Source organism: Coenobita brevimanus, chromosome 102, assembly GCF_032717465.1.
Source record: "Coenobita brevimanus isolate Jiangsu-jjx chromosome 102, ASM3271746v2, whole genome shotgun sequence".
In the NCBI taxonomy this organism is placed as follows: Eukaryota; Metazoa; Arthropoda; class Malacostraca; order Decapoda; family Coenobitidae; genus Coenobita; species Coenobita brevimanus.
Genome location: NC_137055.1, coordinates 30091801 through 30108031, shown reverse-complemented (window position 1 = coordinate 30108031; position 16231 = coordinate 30091801). Strand labels below are relative to the sequence as shown.

At 39.1% G+C, this 16231-nt stretch overlaps 1 protein-coding gene across 1 annotated transcript in view; it reads right to left on the bottom strand.

The window, feature by feature from the left end:
- Positions 1–15852, bottom strand: part of LOC145415429 (ionotropic receptor 21a-like) — a 331047-nt gene extending 315195 nt beyond the window's left edge. Inside the window, exon 1 of the mRNA XM_080284708.1 lies at positions 15594–15852. Within this exon, the coding sequence (XP_080140834.1) occupies positions 15594–15852 (259 nt within the window). The remainder of the gene's footprint in view (positions 1–15593) is intronic.
- Positions 15853–16231: the final 379 nt, after the last annotated feature.

The window sequence follows — 16231 nt, the reverse complement described above, 5'->3', positions numbered from 1 at the left end:
ATAAGTGTTAATACATTTTTTCTTGTACTGTATAGCATAAGGTGTTAATTCGTGGGCCTAGTGAGGTTTTTGTGATTGGTGTGGAGTTTTTACTGTCAGCCAGTAGTAATAATATTTTGTATCTGTAATAATATATCTTGTATTAACTGAGCATTATCCGGTTTTCTCATTTTATCAGGGCTGACTTAGATAAACTTACTCTTGCTAATTTCGTGTTAATAGAGGCTATTGCAGTTAACCATATATTTAACCTGTTTTTTGCCATTACATTATCCTTATGAGTCCTGAATGTTTTGTTGTTTGAGCATTAAACTTTAACTTGTAATTTTACCTAACTCTTTTGTTTTGAACCTGGAACTTTGCGGGACAGTTTTCTCTGTTCCGTAACAATATATATATATATATATATATATATATATATATATATATATATATATATATATATATATATATATATAGATATAGACATAGATATAGATATATATATATATATATATATAAGTGGTGGGTGGGGGCCCTCACCATTCACTCACTCGATGTAGTGCTGCTCTAGGGTGTCTGCCCTTTCCTCTCTTCCATCCTTCTTTCCTTCCGTCCTCTTCTATCTTTCTTTCCTTCATTCTTTCCTTGTCCTTCTGCCTGCGGGTGACTTTCCACTCCCTCTTCGGTCTTTCTTTCCTTCATTCTTTCCTTTTCCTTCTGGCTGTGGGTGACTCTGCACTGAGTGACAAGCCAAATGGTTACCTGTACACTAGGAAACCATTTACTATGCTGGGTGGTAACCATATAACCAAATTTTGGCACCTGGTGGTTTAGTGGGTAATTATTGCTCTCCAGTCTGATTGAGCCAGTGAAGGTTTATATCCAAGGGATGGTTGGGATTGACTGCTCATGTAATGCCACTCAGGGATGAGTGAGGCTGGTCACTCATCTTAAATGTCGGGACCAACTGCCTAGCCCCGGGCCCCTACGCTCCTCGTGGGGCAGTGTAGGATTGGATGATGGATGGATATATATATATATATATATATATATATATATATATATATATATATATATATATATATATATATATATATATATATATATTTATATATATATATATATATATATATATATATATATATATATATATATATATAAATCCATTATGGGAAGATATATTTAAATCACATAACTTGCCGAGTTACTCGGCAAGTGACAGAGCAGTTTCAGTCTATCTCAACCACAACACGAGCTTCTTTTTATGTTGGAGAGAAACATAGTTACACGCGTGTAAATTTTTTTTTATTCTCCTGACTGGGAATCGAACCGGAGACTTCTAGATAAGAGTCAGGCACTGTTATCACGACACCAATATGTGACAAAATATGAGCCACCTGATTTTTTTTTTTTTTTTTTTTTGATGATCTAGGTATATCCATTACGGGAGGATATATTTCAGTCGCAACACATCAGGATTATTGCTCAGCCCCACGCAACTCGGCAAATGACAGTAGTTTTAGTCCATCCCAGCCACAACACGAGAGCCTTTATCTGTTGGAGAGACCTACATTACATGCGTATGTACAAATTATTTTTTACGCTCATGACCGGGAATCAAACCCGAGGCTTCTAAATAAGTCAGGCAGTTGTCACTACACCACGGCATGATAAAAGCTCAGCCAACAGATTTTTTTTTTTTTTTTTTTTGACGGACCAGGTAAAGCCTAAAATTACTACATCTAACCAATTTGCAAGCTTCCCCCAATTTATAGAATAAAGTTGTGATACTGTGAAACACATCCTTGACTTAGTGAGGATTAATTGTACTACTCGCTCAAGTGTTTAGAACAGTGCTCTATATGTGGTAAAGACTACATAATAGATAGATAGATAAATAGATAGAGACAGATAGAAGCAGGGAGTCAGATGATTGAGAAGGTGTTGTGTCTGCGAGAATCGAGCAGTGCTAAACATGCTTACACACTCTTAACACTGAGGAAAGCTGACGACAGCGGCCAGTAAGGAGATGATGCAGTTAGCTGTCAGCAGTCCTCTCGTGAACAAAGATCCACGAGGAACACACGTGACACACCCCTGCTACACCAGAATTTAGGAAAGAGAGCTCAGACGGAGATTAGCCACCGAACAGGCGAGAGAGAAGTAGACAGGCCTCAGAGGAAACAGGTGACGGGAGAAGGGCTTGGCAATTTGGGAGAGAGACAGATAGCGAGACAGGGAGGTAGCTACCCGGGACTTATACACGTTCCGTGTTTAATATTTACAAGACAAATAAAAATAGTCCCATACTATTCTTTACCTCTCCTGTCACTACATGACATTTGGTGGGGAAGCTACTACAAGATATAAAAGCCGCTCGACCACAAGTCTAAAATATACTTCTCTACAAGTAACTACAAAGTCTTTATGACATTTGGTAGCAGCGAACGTATACGAACCTCGTCTACGAATCAACATTAAATTCCTACAAAATATCAAGATTGAAAACAACCAACATCAGCTCCTGACAGTATTCTCTCCATCCAGCCCCCTCCATCTCCCAGATCATTATGCTGATGCAGAGGTCAAGAGATCACTCGACGCCTTGCAATTAGCTTAACGACAAACCAGCAAATCTGCGGACATCGTCTCCGAATTAAAAGCAAATTTCTACAAAAGCAACCGAGACTACAAGATTAGCTTCAGTTCTACATTGAATCCTACAAAATACAGCCTACAGTGCAAATAGTCTACAAGTCTACGACGAATCAGTGAACTACAGCCATCTACAATCAACTACAATTAACAACTCTACGTCGTCTGTATAATCTTCTACACGCACCTACAAGTAGCGGCAGTCTTCATCCCACAACGAGTAAATCACTAGAGAAAAGGACCGAGAAAACATCGACATAGAAAAACGGAACAAACAAACGAAGAGTGAGACACGACTCACAACTCATCTTCACTCAAGTTACTCATCGCTACTCATTCACTCACCACAGCTACCAGTGTGGGAAGCCGACGTCACCATGTGCTGAGACGACAACACGTCAATCAACCCGCGAAGGACAACGCTATCACCACGTGCAACACCACTCACACCATTTCCACCACGGTAAAAAATTAGAGTTACATAGTTACTTCATTTATACAATACACAGTGATAGACAATAAGCTTCTGCACAAACATATAAAACGTGCTGTATAGTTACAACTTAAATACACATACTTACTTCAATTATCTTCATAATTCAATCATTAAATACTTGCACCAACAATAAATATTCTACACTGTATATATTCATTCATTTATTATAACATTTATTTACTACCAACGAGTGTTACCATTTATACCTACATAAAATACGTGTTTCATATATACAACTATACATTAGTACATCTACAAAGTAATAAAGAAAATATACCATCACAGTTACTCAGTGAGCAATTAAAAGAACTGCATTAAACATTTATTAATTCAAGCTACCTAGTGGAAACATATAAATTAAGTTACAAGGTAAACTAGAGAAAAAAAAAATGGCCAACACAAATGCCGTTAGCAAGAGTGAACATCTTCAACACAATCGTGAAGACAATGATTTCCACACAGTGCTGACACACTTATTACTCACGATAGGTACAGGTGAACAACAAGTCAGTGTGTATAGTTAATACTGTATATAGTGAATATATTTTTTATATAAAATAACAAAATATGGGACTATATAATATCATTTTCAATAACATATGTGCAATATAAACTAAACTTTGAAAAGTATCCCAAGGAAATTAACCAGTAATTATGCAACCATGAACAAAATGGAAAAAAGCGTACACAAGCAAAGAGAAACAAACTATAGAAAATCAATTTAAAAAAAAAAAAAAAAAAGTAAGAAAGAAAAAAAAGAAATAGAGTAAGATCACATAACAAACAAATGAAAATAAGTGTAAGTGTTACTACATATGCCAAATTACCACATAAACTACAAACAAAAAAGCAAATTGTGTCTCCACAAACAAGTGGCATGACACATCATCACTATCATCGACCGCAGCATATGTTAGGACTGCAGTTATTACAATTATGTTACTCCATATTATAATTATGTACTTACAAACGATATGTAACAATTATGTAAAGACAAACGATTGCATTATGTTACACTAACTACAATTATGTACCTACAAACGATATGTAACAATTATGTAACGACAAAACAGTTGCATTAACAAGATGTAACTTTTATGTAACTTTAACTACAATTATAAGGCCAAGACACTTATGTCAGAGTTGCATTAACAAAATGTAACTACAATTATAAGGCCAACACAATTATGCATTAACACAATATGTCATACAATTATAGCACAATTCTGTATTACCAGTATCATCATACAAGTTAGGTGAAATATTAGACATTACTAAAGCGATAACTCAAATATGTAATGTATAACCTAGCAGTATTACCATTGCACAATTATATGCGTACGTCTGTTGTACATGCACGTCTTACAAAGTGTTATACAACAAACATTGCATTTATTCAAATATGTATACAACTTGTTTAAATGTATTATTACTGAATAATCACTATTTACTATAAATATTATATGTATACAATATTATGTTACTTTACAATATTATGTATTTCACTTAATTAGCTTATAAGTTCATTATAATGTGTATGTAGTATGTATTAATATGTTATAACTATTAAATGTCGATGGTACGCTATTTTCGCGCGACCGAGCAGTGTGGTAAAGACTACATAATAGATAGATAGATAAATAGATAGATAGAGAGACAGATAGAAGCAGGGAGTCAGATGATTGAGAAGGTGTTGTGTCTGCGAGAATCGAGCAGTGCTAAACATGCTTACACACTCTTAACACTGAGGAAAGCTGACGACAGCGGCCAGTAAGGAGATGATGCAGTTAGCTGTCAGCAGTCCTCTCGTGAACAAAGATCCACGAGGAACACACGTGACACACCCCTGCTACACCAGAATTTAGGAAAGAGAGCTCAGACGGAGATTAGCCACCGAACAGGCGAGAGAGAAGTAGACAGGCCTCAGAGGAAACAGGTGACGGGAGATGGGCTTGGCAATTTGGGAGAGAGACAGATAGCGAGACAGGGAGGTAGCTACCCGGGACTTATACACGTTCCGTGTTTAATATTTACAAGACAAATAAAAATAGTCCCATACTATTCTTTACCTCTCCTGTCACTACATGACATTTGGTGGGAAAGCTACTACAAGATATAAAAGCCGCTCGACCACAAGTCTAAAATATACTTCTCTACAAGTAACTACAAAGTCTTTATGACATATATAGGAGGCTGATCTAGCAACACAGTGGTTAGGGACAAATTATTACTGACTGTTTCTTCAAATAGTTTTTTCAGTTGAAAAAGAGAGAATAGTGTACTTCACCTCAGAGTTGCCATTTAATCTCTTTAGTAGTATGAGGGACTTTATTGGTTTTGTTATTATGTCTCGTCAGTAGATTAGGGAACAAAACTATATTTCTACCTGGTTTGCCCATTAAATTGACAGGAATGGACAAAACTTTTTTCCGAACTGTTTCACTCCTCTCACCTACTAATATATATAAATATATAAATAAACATGTGTGTATACACACAAAATCACATACACACACACACACATATATATATATATATATATATATATATATATATATATATATATATATATATATATATATATATATATATATATATATATATATATATATTGCCAGACGCCTTAATCCCATAAGGGGTGGCTACAAACAAATCGTCTCCATCTCGCCCTATCCCCCGCCATATCTTTGCCCAGCTCTCAGCTTACACACCCCTCTCTTATATACCTCTCCACTCCATCCCTCCATCTCATCCATGGCCTTCTCCCTTCCCCCCCTCCCTCCACCTCACTCACATAAACTCTCCTCGTCAGTCTCTCAATCTTCATCCTCTCCTCATGGCCAAACCACCTCAGTGTGTTTCTCCTAACGCTTCCTATCACATCCACATCCACACCACAACGCTCCTTCACTTCCTCATTTGTCAGTCGGTCTCTCCATGTGACTCCACAGGCTCCTCTCAAATAACTCAATTCCATTGCTCTCACTCTTGACTTCTGTACCTCCAGCAAGGTCCAACCCTCACTTCCATATGTTAGAGCTGATATCACAATATTGTCACGTAGCAATATTTTCACTTCCATGCCCACTTCCCTGTTTCTTATCACTGCTTTCAAGGCACCAGCAACCTTTCTCCCCTGCTGAACCCTTTCAAGCACTTCATCCTCTAAATTTCCATCCTTACTCATCACACTATCCAAGTACTTAAACGCACTCACATTTTCCATTTCCTCCTCATCTAACTTCACTGTACATTCATTGACTACACATCTCTCGACGTCCATAACTTTACTCTTCCCTACATTCACCTCACACACTCTCAGACTCATCCACCAAGCCTTGCAGCTCCCTCTTCGTCTTCACTGAACAACACAGTATCATCTGCAAACAACAGTACAGGGAGTTTCCAAACCTTGCCCTTATCTCATTAGGGCCTCTCCAATATCCACTGCCCTACCTTGCATCTCTTTTATAACCCCATCCATATACAGATTGAACAACCACGACGACATGACACATCCTTGCTTTAATCCAACGTTTAAATAGAAAAGTTCACTCAGTTCACTATTCACACGCACTGCAGCCTTAGCACCCTCATACATACTCTTCATGGCCTTCAGCAACTTCCCATCTACTTCATATGTTCTTAATATTTTCCACAATTCTTGTCTATCCACCCTGTTATATGCTTTCTCCAAATCCATTAAGGCCGCATACAACTTTTTTCCCTTCTCTAGACACTTTTCCACCAAAGATCTAAGAATGAATATCTGATCTACACAACCTCATCCTTTCCACCTCCCTGTTCTTCTCCAGCTAGTTCCTCTGTTTTTTCCATAACTCTCAGTAAGTGTCCTACCATATACTTTTCCTATTACACTAAGAAGACAAACGCCCCTATGATTACCACACACTTCTTTTCCCCCCTTTTCCTTTGTACAGGAGAATAATTATACCTGATTCCAAACCTCTGGGACTCTCCATTCTTCCCAGGCCAATCTGCACATCTTACAGATCCATTCCACTAATCTCTCTCCCACGCTTCAGCATTTCACCACACAGTACATCAATTCCTGGGGATTTCCTCATTTTAACTTTATTGCTTCCACACCTTCAATCCTACTTATTTCTTCCTCTCTTCTCACATCCCTCCTTCCCCCAGTCATTCCTCAGCGACTTCTACTAGCATTACGTTCATTCTCTACGTTCAAAAATTTCTTGAAGTGTTCTCTCCATCTGCTCACTTTTTCTTCGTTCTCCCCTCGTAATCTACCATATTTATCTTTCCCCAACTAAATTCTTTGGCACCCTGTCTAACTTTCTTAACCTCTTTCCAGAACATTTTCCTACATTCCTCCACTTGACACTCAAATTCCTTCCAGATTCCTCATCCACTCTCTTCTTGCTCTCCCTTACTAAGATTTTCACCTCTCTCTTCTCAACATATAGCCCTTTCTTCCGTCTGTCAACTTCTTCCACGCCCCTATTTCTCATCCGATCACTATATGCTTTTTGCTTTTGTACCACATTGTCTCTCACCTCTTCATTCCACGATGCTGTTCCCTGCACTCCCTTTCGTCTTCTTTTCATCCCACACACAACCTCACATGGCGCGCAGATTTCTCATGTGAATATCTTGCACACACCTTCCACGTACCTCATCTGCTCCAATCCACATTTACCCAGTCGCTCCTCCACTCCCCTCCCCTCTTATAGGCGGTGGCTCAATCGGTAGAGAGGTGGTCTGCAGTCCTAACGGACCCAGGTTCGAATCCCGGCTTGGGCAGGGAACAGTTTAAGGATTTGAATTTCATTAAATCAGGCTTTACTGATCTTCCAGACGACCCGCCGACATGTCGTAAAAATACCCCCGCTAATACCAATACACCAGTCCTATATGAGACAGCCGTAGCATGTATTCAACATGGACGGTGGGTGTTAGCGCCGAAGTGGTGACATGTAGAGGTGTATGGTATGTAGGAGGACTACTGGGCCTTGATAGCAGGCTGTGAAGCCTATGCCCGGAGTCGGACAAAAAAAAAAAAAAAAATATGCTGCCTGTTTTCCGTCCCCTTGTAACCTTTCCATCCTCCTTGTATGAACTACTTCCTACTGCCCTTCCCTTCTTCTATTTCTCCATTTCATTTGGACTTCGATTCCGACCACCAGCAAGTGATGGTCAGAAAGTCCACTCCCCCATCCTCTATATACTCTTACATCCATTACACACATCCTTTCATCCACACATATAATCAGTCCTTGCCTTCCGTTCATTCAGTTCACCACTCACCCTTCTCATCACTCGCCACATATACCTATGGATCATTTTGTGCCTGAAGAGGGTATTGGCTATCACCAACCCCCTCCCGGCACGAATGTCCACCCCTTAAAACCATGCTTGGGTCACCCTGATTCAGAATACATATAGGTCTGAAGGTCTCTGACCCTTGGTTTTGGAGAGATTGAAGGACGAACAAAATTCCCAGTTCTGTCCAATACTGGGAACACTGGGCTCCAATGGGATATATATATATATATATATATATATATATATATATATATATATATATATATATATACATATATATATATATACATATATATATATATATATATATATATATATATATATATATATATATATATATATATATATATAGTCGTGGCTCAGTGGGTTAGAGAGCTCCGCTCCGACCGAAGGTTCGGAGGATCGAATCCACCCAAGGGTTATTGGTAGACATCAGGAAGGGCATCCGGTCATAAAATGCTACACGCTCCAATCCAAAGTCCTCTACCCAGCGGCAACGCCTTAGCCCTTCGGGAATACCTGGCGTAAAACCAAATTATTTGTTATATATATATATATATATATATATATATATATATATATATATATATATATATATATATATATATATATATATATATATATATATATATATCGTCGAATTTATATAGAACTTAAACTCTTTTAAATCTCCTTTGAGTCTTCGCTTTTTTTTTTTTCTTATATCTCGTTTCTTTTGTCGCTTGTCGCAGGATAAATTTCGCAGATGAGATGTTCTTTGGCTCTGTGACGCACTGTTTCTACCCTATCTTCGTCAATAATGATATATGGGGACCAATGTTGCACCAAATATTCTAGCTGTGGTCTACCTAATTTCATGTACAGCTTCCAGATAACATCGACCGTTTTTTTTTTTTTTTTTCTTTAATCAAAGTTCCTTGTTATGAACCCGAGCATTTTGTTTGCCTTGTTATTGGCCGCTAAACACTGTTTTGTGTTTTTGAGGCAATTACTGATACTGACTAATAAATCCTCGTTGAACATACGGTATTAATTGCAAATGTTTTTTTCACCTAATTGCATTACCTTGCTTTTATCTTTATTAAATTTTGTCTACCAATTTTCACTCAAGCTCATTATCTTGTCCTGGTTTCTTAGCATAAGTACACAGTCTGCTTTCCTAATTATTTGCCCTCCTATATCGTAACCTGAAAATTTTGATACCTTAGAAACTAGTCCATTTTCTAGATCATCCATATAAATAGTGAAAAGAAATTATCCTACATCTGGCCCTATAGGAAATCTGCTTGTTACTTCGAGACAATGTGATAATTCTCCCATATGCTGCGTGCTATAAACTGACCAATCAATAATACATGAACATTGGTTAGAAAGGCCTTGGACTTTTAGTCCAAAGCCTTTCTAACAAACAGTCTTTGATGTGGGGAACCTCATCAAATGCTTTCTGGAAAGCTACTTGTATATTTTGATTTTCCCTGGAATGGCACTTTTACGTCCCTGTTATCGTATATGTTTTTAAATAATTCAAACAGGTATGTAAGACATGATCTATTATTATGAAACCCGAGCTGATTATCTGTTTTAAAACAATGCCTATTAATAAAACAAGTTTTTTTTTTCTCGAGAAATTATTTCTACAATTTTGCATAGTACTAATGTTAGGCTTATCGGACGGTAATTCGAATAATCCGGCAGATAAAAAGAGAGAAAAAACACTCAACTCTAAGTATAGAAGAGACAAGTGTGAACATTTTTATTGGAGAGGTAGAAGCTGAAAAATGATGCACTTTGTAATCTGAGTTAGAGATTTTAAAAGAAAATGCAAACACAGTGACTTTATGTACTTATTAAACAAACGTCTCACAGTAGAGCAGGACAATACTCCCAAGGTGGATGGAAAGCTGATGACAGGGAGAGCTGGAGCTCCCGTTTCATCAGCCTTCGGGACTAGTTCCTGACCATCCCCCTTTGCTGAACTTTTTTCAGTGTTTTAATAACACAGAGAGTAGGCAAGCATGCTCCCCAATACACGTTTCTCTAACTGTCAACACCAAACTACATGCACAGTACGCACTACACTTTCTTTTCCAAAATTCAAAAGAAACTATGGCATCGATATACATAGCCTCGGAGTCCCCGGGGGGGGGGGACCATAAATGTCCCCACTTTCCCCCCCTCTCCCGGTGACGACTCGAGCTGCCTGGAACCACTGTCTGGCTCACTTCTTCATTTCTGCAACATTTGTGGCCTTTCCCCTAACTTTCGCTCCTGTCGAGCACCACCTCTCCTCTAAACCTCACCTTTTCCTCTCCGAGACTGAAGCAACTGACAGCAGACCCTTTTCTGAATCCTCCTACTTTATTCTCATTTCAAAGCCAAAGGAACGACTTATCTTGCTCTCGTGTTCCTGAACTCGATTCTTCTGAATTCTTAACAATCTGGCTTCAGCTTTCCTGTCATTCTTTGACTAAATATATCTGCGCTGTTCACTTATCCCCTAATTCTACTGACCAAAAATTCTTCGACTTACTTCTACGATGGAACACATTCTATTTCTCCTTTCTCTGAAATCTCCATTCTAGGAGATTTCAATGTTCACCACCACCTTTGGCTCTCCTCTCCTTTCACTAATCCACCTGGTGAACAAGCCTACACCTCTTCTATCCTAAATGACCTAGAGCAGCTTGTACAGCACCGTACCTGTATCCCTGACTGCCTTGGAGAGAGCTCCAACATACTTGACCTCTTCCTTACGACTAATCCTTCTGCTTACACTGTTAATCATTTCCCTCCTTTGGGCTCCTCGAATCACAACCTTATCACCTTAACCTATCCTATCGCTCCGGTACGGCCTGTGAACCATCCAAAGAAACGTCGTCTGTGGCACTTTGAAGCTGCGGATTGGGAGGCCATCAGGCAGTACTTCTTTGATTTTCCCTAGAATGATTGTTGCTTCCATAGCCGGGAGCTATCTGAGTGTGCCTTGTGCATTACAGAAGTTGTTCTCTCTGGCATGGAAGCATACATTCCTTTCTCATATCTCTTGTCTAATGCAAGAAAGCCTTGGTTAAACACGCCTGTTCTAATGAAGTGCATAACAAGGAAAGGGCCTATATAAGGTTCCGAAGCCAACCCACCCCTGAATCATCTTTTTTACGTTTCTGCCAGGAATCGTGCTGTCTGTTCTCCGATCTGCTAAAAATAATTTCATCCGTACTAAATGCTCTCAACTCTCCAACTCGAATTCTTCCCGCCCCCTCTGGCACCTTGTCAAAAACCATTCTAACAACTTTACCTCATCATCCTTCCCTCCTCTTTTCTACTCTCATGGCTCTGTAGCTATTTCTTCTACTGATAAAGCAGATCTCTTCGCTCGGACTTTCTCCTCCAATTTCACTTTAGACGATTCTGGTGCCGTTCCTCCATCACTTCTCCCCTCTGACTTCCTCATAGCTGACATTAAAGTTTCTTCATCTGATGTATTTTCTGCCATCACTGGCCTAAATACTAACAAGGCATATGGGCCTAATGGAGTCACTCCTGTTGTCCTCAAGAACTGTGCTTCTCTAACTCTTTCGCCTCTGTCTATCAACTTGTACCTTTCCTTCTTGCTGGAAGTTTGTTCTCATTAAGCCAGTCCCAAAGAAGGATGTCCATTCCCAACAATCTAACTATCGTCCAATTGCTTTAACATCCTGTATCTCAAAAGTTTTCGAGTTAATTCTTAATGGAAAAATTTTAAAGCAACTTTCCTATCACAACCTTCTTTCTGATCGTCAGTATGGGTTTCGTCAGGGACGCTCCACTGGCGATCTTCTCACCTTTGGCGAAAGCTTTGCCATTGCACTTGACATCTCAAAGGCTTTCGATCGAGTCTGGCATAAATCTTTAATTTCCAAACTGCCCTCTTACGGTTTGTATCCTTCTATCTGTGCCTTCATCTTTAGTTTCCTTTCTGGGCGTTCTATAGCTGCTGTTGTAGACGGCCATCATTCTTCTCCTAGATCTATCAACAGTGGTGTTCCTCAGTTCTCTGTCCTATCACCAACTCTCTTCTTTTGATTCATCAATGACCTTCTAAGCTGTACATCTAACCCTATCCACTCATACATTGATGACTCCACCCTTCACCTTTCCATTCGGTTCCCGCAACGTCCATCTCAGCAGTTACTACAAAAAACAAGGGATGAGGCTATGGCACACCTAATGTCTGACTTGGCTCGTATCTCTGACTAGGGTAAAAATAATCTTGTTTTTAATGCATCAAAGACTCAGTTCTTACACCTATTAACCCGACAAAATCTTCCACAGGAGTTCCAAGATCATATTACATCTCTTCTAAAATCTGCTTCCAAGAGATTAGATGTGCTAAGCCGACTCCGTTCCTTCGTTACCCCTGCACAGTTGTTGACTCTATGCACGGGTTTTATCCGCCCCTGTGTGGAGTACCCCACAGACAGGTCTTCTCAATAGGATAAAGTCAAAGGCTTTTTGTCTTATTAAATCTCCTCCTCTTACTGGTTCCCTTCAACCTGTGTCTCTTCGCCGCACTACTACATCTTTATCTCTTATCTATCACTACTTCAATGGTCACTGCTCGTCTGAACTGTCTGCTTGCATTCCTCCACCTCTACGACGGGCATGTAGCACCCGTCTAGCAGCAAACTCTCATCCCTTTTCTGTCCAACTCTTTACTGCAAGAGTTAACCGTTACTCCCAGTCCTTCATTTATGCAACCTGTCAACTCTGGAACTGTCTCCCTCTGTCTGTATTTCCTGCTTGTTATGATCTCCAGTCTTTCAAACGCAGTGTGTCCAGGCATCTCGAAATGATCGGATCTTGAATTTGGCTCTTGTATTTTGTTATTCTCTTAGAAGGAACAGTTTTGCGGGCTCATGACCTTTGGTTCCTTCTTCCTCGCATAAAAAAAAGCATATACCTCAACCAAAAAAAGAAAAAAAATAATAATTACTGCCTAGCCTTTAGTCCCAATATAATCGTCTAACTGCACTTAAACGTATCAATAGTTTTTGCACTAACCGCTGTTGCTAATAGCCTATTCCGTTGTTGAACTACGCGATTATTATTTTTTTCCCCATATTAGTGCTTCATCACTTAAAGTTTCGATCCATTATTTCCGTCACAGTATCTTTCTGCATTTCGGACAAATTATCAAATCTAACAAACTTTGCATTTGTTAAGAATTTTTAATGCTTGTATTAGATTTCCCCTGAGTAGTTTTCTTTTTTTTTTTTTTGAGTAATTTCTTTAAATTTCTGTAGTCGCTCTTTGTAGGGTATTTTCACAGCACTGGGATCATTACTGTGGCTCTGCGCTGTACATTATCCGACCTGTCTTTATTCATAATATGATTCAGGGACGGTTACTGTACGCAGTATTCTAGGCACTGAGATTATATCGGGCGTCTTGTGATCAAAGTTCCCTGTGATGAAGTCAAGCATTGTGTTTGCCTTGCTACTGTTTCAAGTTTTTGAGGTCGTTGCTGATACTAACTCTAAAACCTTCCCGTTCTTTCTTTCTTTCAGTGAGGTACTGAACATGCGATATTCATTTTTACCTGAGGCGATAGCCGGCAAGTCAGTGAGTGGCCAGCGTTCTTCTACTTCTTCTTTTTCTGCTTCTGGCGGATTTGTTAAAAAGGGGTCTTTGGAGATATAAAAGTAGTACCATAAAAGGTAGTTTGACATGGAGAATCTAAATCTGCCAGTAGCTGACACCTGAGGTGGCGCCATCCACTCACTTCATGTTCTGTTATCTTCGATTACTGTTCCACCTGAGCTTCCCCAAGATCTTTATAAAACTAAACATTCTTTAATAAGATTTAGGATTAACCAAGGAAAGCAAACTTGTTTGTTGTCTGCGGCAATAGCAAACAGGTCAATGAATGGCCAATCTCGCTGCAGGACTCGCAATTATACTCTTGTTACTGATTTTTCGCTATTTACATGTATTAAATTTATTTACATTTATCTACATTAATTTTCATCTGAGATTTACCCCAACACGTTAACTTATCCAGGTCGTTTTGCAAAGATTCATAGTGTGTAACTGTAATCACTTTGTTTCCGGTCTTCGTGTCATCTGCAAATTTCGATACATTAGAAATTATTCCATTTTCTAGATAAGTGATATGAATATTGAAAAGAACTGGTCCTAGAACTGACGATTGAGGAAATCCACTTGTTGTTTTTAGTCAATCATATTATTCGCAGTTTATTGCTACATACTGCTTGCGATTCGTTATCAGTAATCGATAAACATAATTTGTTAGATAGGCAGTGGGCTTCTATTTATTTTTCTAGGAGTCTTAGACGGGAGCCATATCAAACACGTTCTGGAAATCTAAGTAATATGATATCGAATGAGATTTTTGCGTGCCAGTTATCGAATATGGTTGTCAAAAAATTATAGCAAAGTTGAAAGACTATCTGTATTTGCGAAACCCGTCCCAATTGTTTTAAGCAAGCTTCACCATGTAAATGGTGAATCTTCTTTTCATCATTAATATAATTATTATTTATTTATCATTATTATTATTATTATTATTATTATTATTATTATTATTATTATTATTATTATTATTATTACTATTATTATTATTATTATTATTATTATTATTATTATTATTATTATTATTATTTGCCTTTTTTTCTTAGGTCTTGATGATATTACACAAGAGGGTACCCTAGGGTAATCAGAGTCCCTGTGCCAAATATAAATGGCCTTGATATACTCATTTTTATTCTTAAAATTGCATATTAAAAATTGAAATACCTCAGACACTATCTGAGATACAGCGGTTTGGATGAAAATCCTATGACAAAAATGTTTGCTGAATGACTATGGCTTAATATTTTGCCATTTAGCCTAGTGAATAGTACCTAATTCAGATTTGCTCAGCTTTTTCTTTGTAACACGTTTAAGAGGAAACAACAAAACCTTTAAACCTGTAACTTTCCGGATACTTAGCTCTGGTCCCTCTTATGAACTGAAAGGAATATGGTTACAGTTGAGTTTACAGTTAGACAAGCGTACAATTTACACATGCGTTCTTTGATACCATTCATTCCTTTGCTGATGTTACAGAAGAAGTTACCTTAGGGTCTTCAAACATTATTTATATTAAACATACCACATTTGACACAGAGCTCGTTGCCATCCTCGGTGCCTTGCGAGACGCTGAACTCCACCGTCTTCGTCAGCGTGTCGTCATACACACCGATTCGCTCTCGTCTCTGCACGGTTTCCGCACAAGACACTTTAGAGACAGTGTTCACCTGCTGACCTCGATTCTGCCTGTGGCGAACTCCACCTTGCAGGAAGGGGGTGAAATTCTCCTCCACTGGCTTGCTCGTCACGCTGGCATAGCGGGCAATGAACGAACTGATCATGTTGCTCGGGCTGCCACCACCCTACCGGACGTCAGCTTTCCCCTCCCAATCAGGTTTTAACACATAAAGTGCATGGTCAAACGATCCACCCATGACATGACCAGAACTGACCACAAAAATCGAGTGGCTGAGGGTTCATTCTCAGCAACCTGCTTTGCCAGGGCTACGGCCTACAACCCTCTCCAAACGCCAGCAACCACCCTTAATTCGCTCGTAGTCCGCCTGCGCAGGCTCAGGCTGGGCTATCCCTGCCTTTCCCAGATCACCGGGACTGACCCCATCCTTTGTCCATACTGCCACCAATCTCTTGAACATCCCCTCTTCTTGACTGCCTTGCCACCGCCTCACTTCGCTCCTTTCTTGGATCCAGCCTTATCAA